At 55.8% G+C, this 9651-nt stretch overlaps 1 protein-coding gene across 1 annotated transcript; it reads left to right on the top strand.

Annotated features, from left to right (window-relative positions):
- Positions 1-1597: 1597 nt before the first annotated feature.
- PG994_006236 (BcPKS19- polyketide synthase) lies at positions 1598-8831 on the top strand (the record flags this gene model as incomplete). Its single annotated transcript, XM_066857645.1, has 6 exons — positions 1598-4622; positions 4694-5105; positions 5194-5590; positions 5771-6141; positions 6203-8717; positions 8790-8831. The coding sequence occupies 6 exons, from the start codon at positions 1598-1600 to the stop codon at positions 8829-8831; spliced, it is 6762 nt and encodes a 2253-aa protein (XP_066716914.1).
- Between the last annotated feature and the right edge of the window lie 820 nt (positions 8832-9651).

Below are 9651 nucleotides of genomic sequence, written 5' to 3'. Positions count from 1 at the left end.
ACTTTCTCTCAATAACCAAGCCAGTAGGTACAGAGTATGATATATCATATGCGGACCTCGTTCACCTTTCTATGGAAATAACCAGCGGGTATACTGCATGGATTTAAATCAGCACTAGCTATACTCGTACGCTAGAGACTAGTCAGTCAGTAAGTAAGCACTAGATTTGGTGGAATATCCTGATAAGTCTCCCCGGTAAGCACTAGGCGGTGGTTGTCTTGGATGACCTCCGCTGTCACCCGCTAGTATCCATCATCACTTCCAGAGTTGTCAATGATTGTCAATGCCTTGCATGCAACCCCGACTGAGAATCCACGGCTGTCATGGAGTGACTTTCTACAGAACACGAAAATCCCTACAGAGTGCATAATGAAGTATGCCGCCGGCAGCAAAGGCATCGCGAGTATCGGTACTTGGTCGATCACATGGTTGACTCACCTCTGATTTGCCTTCGCGGTACAGCAAGTACGTGGTCGTAATCAGAAGGGGAAGCTTATCGAGGTGTAGGTCAGCAAAAGATGGGAATTACTCAAGATGATACGAGCCAGATGGCACTCTATAGGAGCAAAGAAGAGAGGTTGGCGAATGGATTCTGGAAACAGGGGCCTCCTGCTATGCATATCTTGAGCTTTCCTATGAAGATATCACGGACATCAAGCTTCATTTTCTCACTGTTGAATAGTACTCACCACATGCCCATACTCCACGCTTCTAAAACCTTGCTTGGTCTAATACCGACTGCTTTGGGCTGCGTATAATCTCGGGATTTACTCGGTGCGCTCGGTCCGAGCCGGGTTACATCTGCTGCACAAGCTTCCTTGGCTGTGGGATTAACTGCCGAGACTATTTGCAGAGTGGGGGTTCTGACTTGCTGAGTGAGCTCTAAAATCTTAGTTGAAGTCATAAGGCCGATGCTCGTACAGCCACAGATGGTCCCACGTCGAGCCGCTTGCCGGTTTGTTTGGCTCCGTCGTCGCATCTTCCTTATTACGGTTGGGTGGGAAGAGGGCGATATCAGACAATACGTATCGATAGGTAAAAAGAAAGTAAAGAAAGAAAAAGCGAGACAGGGGTTAGATAGACAAGGGGTTCCTCATGGCCTAGACTGGCCGCCAGGTGCAAGCATAATGTGCTTGTATATGGATGGCATTGCATTGGATCTTGTCCATAGTATGCTTACTTATTCAGGGATCAAATGCCTCGTGATCAACCAGATACTGCCCACCCACAGCTACCTGCAGTCTGAATGCCCTCATGCCGCCCTTCCAGGCCCCAGCTAAATTGTCTCAGTATGCATACGATTGTAGCTCCGCGCAATGCCTATCTTGGCCCCGACTTCGTGTTACATGAACCAAATGCGGTAGATGATCATGTAAATCGGAGCCTCGATGGAAATATCGTGGATGTTGGCTTCTATCTTCGAGGTGATTGGTTCTCTCGTAGATACATAGCCTTGCATCAGACTTTAGATAGATTCGTACATATAATTCGAGAGTACAAACGAGAAGTGATATATATATTAAGCCCTCGCTTTACCAAGACGATAGGGTCGGAAAGCACAAGAAACCCAACAGTAGCAAAAGCTCAACAAATAGTCATGCATGATTTTGAGCTTGTTCACCGTGTCAACTGGACACCGGTATCGACATCCGGGAACCAACTGAACTTTGACAAAGTTGTGTTCCTGGTACCAGGGGATGATGGGGCCTACAACAATGAGGCCGTCTCGGCCTACAAGACCCAGCTCACCGACGAGAACTATGAGGCTGCAGTTGTTAGTTGCATCACTGACCACGATGCTCTTGTATCGCCTAGTACCATCATTGTGCATATCCCCAACAGTCCCAGCACGAAAGATGGTATTTACGAAGCCGTCCACCAGTCTTGTTCGAGGCTGGTCGAGGCCGCCCAGCTATTGCACAAACGTCAACACCGACAGCCTGACAAAGCTCAGGTCCCCAAGCTATTTTCTCTCGCTCTCCAGGATTCCAATACTGGTGGTCTTGCGTACGCCCCCCTTTCTGGGATAGCGCGCGTACTGAAGATGGAGATCCCGGACACGTTCAGGGGCCTGTTCGAGGTTGACCGGCTGTCCTTTCCAACGTCAGCCATTATATCGACACAGGGTTTCGACGTCGTCCGGGTCTGCGATGGCATCCCGCAGACGGCCTCGCTTGAACCGTTCCCAAACAAACCCAACAACGGCATGCAGTCGCAGCTACAGCTGGGCCCCGGGAACACGTACTTAGTCACCGGCGGGACCCGTGGCATGGGACTAGAGATCGCAACTTGGATGGGTGAGCGCGGTGCTCGCAACTTGATCTTGGTCTCTCGCCAAGGCCTCCCACCCATGGAGAACGGTGCCAAGCAGGACGCAGACGTTGAGAAACTCCTCTCGCGAAAATCTGCGCTCGAGGCTCTGGGCATCGCGGTTCACATAGTCGCAATCGATATGGGTAAGCCCGATGCTGGTCCCAAACTGCGCCAGGCCATTGGCCGCTTGGATCTGCCACCGGTCAAGGGGGTTGTGCATGCCGCCGGCGTCGCAGCTTACCACACACTCGAGCGCTGCGCGCCATCAGGCATGGCCCAGGTACTTGCCCCCAAGGTTTTGGGTGGCCTGACGCTCGACGCTCTATTTCCACCCCGCACCCTCGAGTTCTTTGTACTCATGTCTTCGTGTGGCCAGCTCTTCGGGTTTGAAGGGCAGCTGTCCTACGCACCTGCCAATGCTTTCCTGGACGGACTGGCGGCGTACCGGAGACAACAAGGCGACAACAGCACCTCCATCCTATGGTCGACTTTCCGCGGTGTGGGCATGGTGGCGCAGAGCAAGTCCACGGCCCGTATGATCGCCAGGGGCATGCAGGCTAGAGGATTTGCTGACATTAGCCAAGAAGAGGCTTTTGCCGCATGGGACCGCATCGCGAGTCTCAATACCGACCATGCTGTCGTGGTACGCGCCTTGGAGTTGTCTGCCAATGAGCCGCACCGACATCCCATGCTCAAAGGCATCACGCCACGTAAGCAGGCCCGTCAGGGAGAGGGCGGCACGCAGGATAGTGCTCAGCCGAGACATGCCACCATCAGTTATCCCGATTATGCCGTAGCGGTGGTGGGCATGGCTTGCCAGACGGCAGCCGGAGAGACTCCGGAGGACCTTTGGAAAGTCCTCCTCGAGGGCAAAAGCATGGTGCGCGAGATGCCGCTAGAGCGGTTTCCTGACGCAGCCGGGAAGCCAACGATGTGGGCCAATCTGCTGCCGAACGTCGAGTCGTTCGACCACCAGTTCTTCAAGAAGACCAGGCGTGAGGCGGCCGCGCTCGACCCGCACCAGCGTCTGTTACTGCAAACCACCTATCACGCGCTCGAGTCGGCGGGCTGGCTTGGCGGCGACAAGAAGCAGCAGGAGCCCGAGACACACGAGAGGAGCGAGGAGGGCCACGATACGACGGGCTGTTTCATCGGCATGAACGCGCCCGACTGGCCGCTGAACCTGGCTAGCCACCCCGCCTCGCCCTATACAGGAACCGGGATGCTTCGTTCATTTGCCGCCGGCCGGCTGAGCCACCATTTCGGTTGGACGGGCCCCTCTCACACCGTCGACACGGCCTGCTCGTCGGCCATGGTCGCCGTGCACCAGGCCTGCCGCGCCTTGCAACTGGGCGAGTGCACGCGCGCCGTCGCGGGCGGTGCCAACCTCATCACTAACACGGCCCTGTCCGACGCTCTGCGCGCCGGCGGCTTCCTCAGCGCCACGGGCCCCTGCAAGCCGTTCGACGCCCGCGCCGACGGCTACTGTCGCGGCGAGGCCGTTGGCGTTGTCGTGCTCAAGCCCTTGACCGCTGCCCTGCGTGACGGCGACGACATTCAGGGCGTGCTGCTCGCAACGGGCAACAACCAGAACGTGAACTCCACCAGCATCACGAACCCGGTCCTCGAAAGCCAGGCGGCCTTGTACCAAGATATCCTGTCCCGGGCGCGCGTCAGTCCGCAAGATATCTCTTACGTCGAGGCCCACGGCACAGGAACCCGTGCCGGGGACCCTGTTGAGATGGCCGGCATACGGCAGGTCCTGGGGGGCAAAGACAGGGCTTCCACTCTTCACGTCGGCGCGGTGAAGGCAAACGTCGGCCATTCCGAGGCAGCCTCGGGCATCGTTTCGTTGATCAAGGTCCTACTGATGATGCGATATGGAAAGATCACACCACAAGCCCAGTTCAGGTCGCTGAACCCAGACATGCCTCCTCTCGAGTCGGACGGGCTGACCATCGCAACGTCGCTAAAGATTTGGAGTGACCGCCTACGATTGGCCTTAGTGAACAATTTCGGAGCGTCTGGAAATAACGCCGCCGCCATCGTTGCGCCTCCGCCTCCGCCATCGCCATCGCCGTGGATGGAGACAGAGTCAGCAGTCGCGGCAGCACGCACTGCATCCACCTCCATCTTCTTACCCATTATCTCCGCAGCTTCCACCACGAGCCTGTTTTCTTACTGCAGGAAGCTTAAAACCCAAATCGAAGATCCCTCGTTCGCTCCTACATTAGCCGCTTTGGCATTTGCATTGGCGACTAAACGAAGCCACCAGCACCAGAAACTGTTTTGCACTACAACGAAGTCCCGTGAGTTCATCCTTTCAACCTGGGCTCTTCCAAGTTTTCTTATTACTGACGAATATATGCCATCGACGCAGTGGGTGAACTTCATACCCAGCTATCCAGCCCGGAGGCGTTCACCTCGGCCGCCCAACGACCCAGGCCCGTCGTGCTGTTGTTCAGCGGGCAGAATGGCAATACAGTCCCGCCCGCCAGGCCTCTCTATGACAGCTCCGTGCTCTTTCAAAAACACCTACTTCGGTGCGACGAGGCGATTAAGTCGCTCGGTTTCCCCAGCCTCTTCCCGGCGGTTCTTGATGGGCTTCAGGGTGACAGCGATCTCATCCTCCGCCACGCTGCCATGTTCGCCATCCAGTATTCGAGCGGCATGTCATGGATCGACTCAGGCCTGCAGCCACAGGCCGTCTGCGGCCACTCTTTCGGTGAGTGGGCGGCCGCGACGGTGGCGGGCGTAATGACGCTCGATGCAGGAATGAGACTTGTTATTGGGTAAGTGCCGTAGCACCCTGTTCTCCTCTGCGCCGAAAGCTGACTTCATCCCAGTGAGTGGATTTGACTCTTATTGTCGAAAAATCAGGCGACGCGTTGAGTACATGACCATGAGGGCACTAACACCAGATATAGGCCGCGCGTCCATCATTCAGAGGCTATGGGGTGATGATACCGGCTCCATGGTCGCCGTTGAAGCCGACCTGGCCAAGAGGGACATGATACCGTCGCTGCACTTGGAGCCCTTCTTCAAGCAATACCCCGAGACCAAGCTCAGTGTTGCATGCCACAATGGACCCAATCACTACGTAGTCGCTGGTCCAACCCCGGAGATAGAGCTTCTCGAATCATACATGAAAGACAGGAAGTCGAGCGGTGAAGCGATGCGCTACAAGGTTCTGAAGGGAATGCACGCGTATCATTCCGCCATGGCTGACCCGATAGTTGAGGAGAGCGCCAAGTTGTCAAGTACAATCCCGTTCCAGGTACGTGTTGAATATGTTTACATCTCCCCCTTCCCGCCAAAGACCAACGACTGATTGGTCCGTCAATTCTTGTGATAGAATCCGACATTGCCATTTGAATCCTGCAATCCAGCCACTTGGAGCGGGCCTGCGTCAAATGTGGTAGCCAGTAACACTCGAGGGCCCGTCTATTTCTCGCAGGCCATCGCGCGCATCGTCAACCGCCTTGGCAAGTGTACATTCCTGGAAGCAGGATTCGGGGGCCCTATCATCGCCATGGCCCGCAACGCGATACCGCATCTCCAGGCCCAGTCTCAGCACACCTTTGTGGCCATCGACGGCAAGAAGCCAGCGCAGTCACTCGCCGACGCCATTTGCACGCTGTGGAAGAGCGGGCATCCCAAGGTCCAATTCTGGCCCTTCCACAAGAGCCAGCGCGCCAGCTATGCGTCCGTGTTCCTGCCGCCGTACCATTTTGAACAGAACCGGCACTGGCTGGACTACGCCCCTCGCCTGGAGGGCGACACTGTTAACAAGACGGCCGGCAAGGGAGCTTTGGCGCCGCCATCGCAGTGTCCCCACTGCCTGAAGCACGCGAGCGGCTTCCCCCTACATCATTCAGGATACGTCCAGGTGCCGTAAGGACGCCGACACCTTTGTGTTCAAGGTCGACGCCCGCAGCCGTCGCTACCGGGAGATCATTCAGGGGCACGAGGTGGTGGGGACACCCATATGCCCTGCGTCCATGTACATGGAGCTAGCAACGATCGCCGTCACCTCTTTGACGACGGGCATGAAATTAGAAATCACGGTCAATTCACTAGCAATCAAGGCGCCCCTGAGCCTGGACACGCAACGGTCCATCAGTCTGACCATCACAAAGAGATCAGAGGCAGCCTGGGAGTTCGAGTTGTCTTCTATCAAGGAAAATGAGAAGCTTACCTCGCATGCTACCGGAGTCATAGCCTTCGGGGGCAACAGCATTCTCAACGGTGACCAGAGCGACGACGGTGATAGATGGGCTCGCATCAACCGATTGCTAGATAAGGATACCGACACGGATGCCCTGCGCGGCGCCATGGTGTACAAGGTCTTCTCATCCATGGCCAAGTACTCTCCCAGCTACCAAGGCCTCAAGCACGTGGCCGGTAAGGGCGCTGAGGGGGCGGGCGACATCTCGATGCCCGCTTATGACTTCGATCCCGCCGTCCGCGCGCCCAACGACAACATCGCCGATCCGTTCGTCATAGATAATTTCCTTCAGGTCCCGGGCGCATTCGTTCACTCGCTCCGCGGCGCCGCCGGGGAGGACAGAGAAGACGGCAGCATGTCTTATATCTGCACGGGCATGAGCTCCGCTGGGCCCCTGAATAGGCAGAGCCCAAGTCACGGGAAATTCAGGGTCTACGTCGAGGTCGTCGGGGAGAGCAACAGCAAGGTGACACTCGATATGGTTGCGCTTGACAAGGTAACCATGAAGACCGTTTGGTCGGCCAAGGGCCTCCAATTCTCCAAGGTGCCCCGTCACTCGTTGGCTAAGGTATTGGCTGGAGCCAATCCTGAAAAAGAGCCCGGCCGGCTGCAAGAAGTTGTCCCGTCGAAGACGGCACCTGCCACCCTTTCAAGAGAGAATTTCGAGAGTCTACGTCAAATCCGGTCAGCTCCCAGTTCTCCAGTGGAGGCTGAGACGGCCTCCGAGAACAAACCGGATATGGTGCTGAGTGACGTCCAGGAAATTCTCGCCAAATCACTCGATGTACCAATTGAAGAAATCAACAAGCAAGCAACTCTGGAAGATCTCGGTGCAGACTCGCTAGTTAGTCCGGAAATCCTGGCCAACATCTCCAGCAAATTTGGCATCGATATCTCGAGCGACGAATTTGCCTTGGCTACCGACGTCGCGCTCCTGTGTGCCCTGGTTTCGTCTACAATGGGATTCGGAAACTACAATGAAGACCAAGAACCAGACATGGCTCTTCCGGTTGTCCGAGACAAGGCTACGATGTGGCAGGATACAGTATTCAAGAGCCTCAGCGACTCCCTGGATTTGGCGATCGAGGATATCCGACTGGATTCCAAACTCGAGGACCTCGGCGTGGACTCTCTCATCTCGGGGGAGATCATCAGTCGACTGAATGAGGCGTTGCATGTCGATATCACATCGTCGGAGCTCTCTTCAGCAACCGACGTGGCGTCAATCTGTCATCTTATCGCCGAGTCTCTAGATGATTCATCAGCCACACCCCAGAGCCAGTTATCTCTGGGGACAAGCAGTCAGCTGGGAACCCCCCCTTCAGGTGTCGAGATCCTGACTGAGAGCGAGAAGGAAAATGCGACGAAACGCATCAGCCCTGCCAAGGCCACCTCGATGCTCCTGCACCGCGCCGCAGGCCCAGCCTCTGCTGTCAAAAGCCGCAACCTCTTCTTGGTCCCCGACGGATTCGGATCCGGGGCCGTCTTTGGCCCCCTCGCGCCAATGTTCGCCCGCGTCGCGGACGTGTCCGTCTTTGCGCTCAACAGCCCCTTCCTCGCCAGGGACAACCAGCCCGCGGGCCTGGACCCGCCACCCACCCTCGAGCAGCTGGCCGCCCTGTACGTCGCCGAACTCCAGCGTCGGCAGCCTGATGGCCCGTACCTCATCGGCGGTTACTCCATCGGCGGCCTTGTGGCGTACGAAATGGCGCGACAGCTGTTAGAGGACCACTGCGTGGTCGAAAAGGTCTTTTTGATCGATACGGTCTGCCCCACCTACGCAACATCTCTGCCAGGCGCCCTGGTGGACTTTCTCGAGTCGATCGGCTCCCAGCTCGGTGTAGCTAATGCGGACGAGGTCCGAGAGAAGAACGGCGGTCGGCTACTCAAAAGCCACCACTTTACCCTAGCGCGGCATCAGCTGACCCAGTACAAGGCGAGTGGGCTTCCAGGCCGGAAGAGGCCGCATTTTGTGCTCTTCTCGGCACCCAAGGGCGTCAACAAGCAGAGCGCCATTGCCAGGCCTGCTTTCTCAGACGAGGAGAGGACGATTGCAGAGTGGTTTCTGGATGACCGGCCCGACAGCGGATCCCTCGGGTGGGATGATTTCCTAGGAAGCCCCGTGACTGTCGTCCGGGCCGACGGTAATCACTTCTCCATGATGACACCACCGATGGTAAGTAAATGCCCTGGCGCTTTCATCTTCCCTCCGTGGTTTTGCTAGTGATACTGACATCTGCGTGTCTAGGTCAGCCGCTGGGGGTCGAAGCTCGCAGAATTGCTTGAGTGAAGCGCAGTGGACAGGCCAAATTTCCTTGCACTCACTGGGAAGATAGACAATCTGTCCCAACATTTCTTGAACCTAATTTCAGAGACGATTGATTACGTCACTTACATACCGCTTATTTCAGTATACGCTGCGCATCTAAACAGCAAATTCCAATGAAGTGTCAGCTGAGATTGTGGCGTTGCTGACTCGCTGTATAGGAGCGTGATGTGATGGGATGGGTGTGGAGCACGTCGAACGATATTATGAATTTACAAATAAAAAACTACGCTCGATGCAAGATAAGATGCTGAAGCTTTATGGACGGCGAAGTGCGGCGAACGTTCGACGCACAGCAAACCAAAAGGAAGACAGATCCCCTTTTGATAGAGCTTTACTACCTACCTATTAAGGTTACTATTTATATATCAATTTGCCGCATAAAGCGAGGCACTGCGTACTTACTAAAGTACAGTAATTACTGCACCCGAAGATTTCGAAACCGGGGTTCTGGGGTGGTGGCAGTAGTGCTGGTATTTCGATAGTCAGGGGCCGCAATGTGGTTTGTGAGTACGTGTACTGGAGAATGCTCACATGCTGACAACGGCGCGCCTTCCACAAAAGTTGGGAGGATTTGGGGTGACAGGTGGCGGGCAAAAGCCCACCTAGGCTTCCCAGGATTCTGTCAGGGTCTAGCCAGGCGTGTGCCACTACTGCCAACGACGACTCGGGTAGTGGGAGTCCAGCGCGAGGCTTTTGCATGTCGCATTCGGCTGGGCACTTTCTCTTTTCTTTTCTTTTCTTTTCTTTCTTCTCCTGCTTACCTACGGCATCTATCCATACA

Source organism: Apiospora phragmitis, assembly GCF_038363925.1.
Source record: "Apiospora phragmitis strain CBS 135458 chromosome Unknown utg000006l:1.0-5683423.0:1.0-5690449.0, whole genome shotgun sequence".
Classification (NCBI taxonomy): domain Eukaryota; kingdom Fungi; phylum Ascomycota; class Sordariomycetes; order Amphisphaeriales; family Apiosporaceae; genus Apiospora; species Apiospora phragmitis.
The sequence above is the reverse complement of the archived record's forward strand: the minus strand, read 5'-3'. Positions and strand labels throughout refer to the sequence as shown.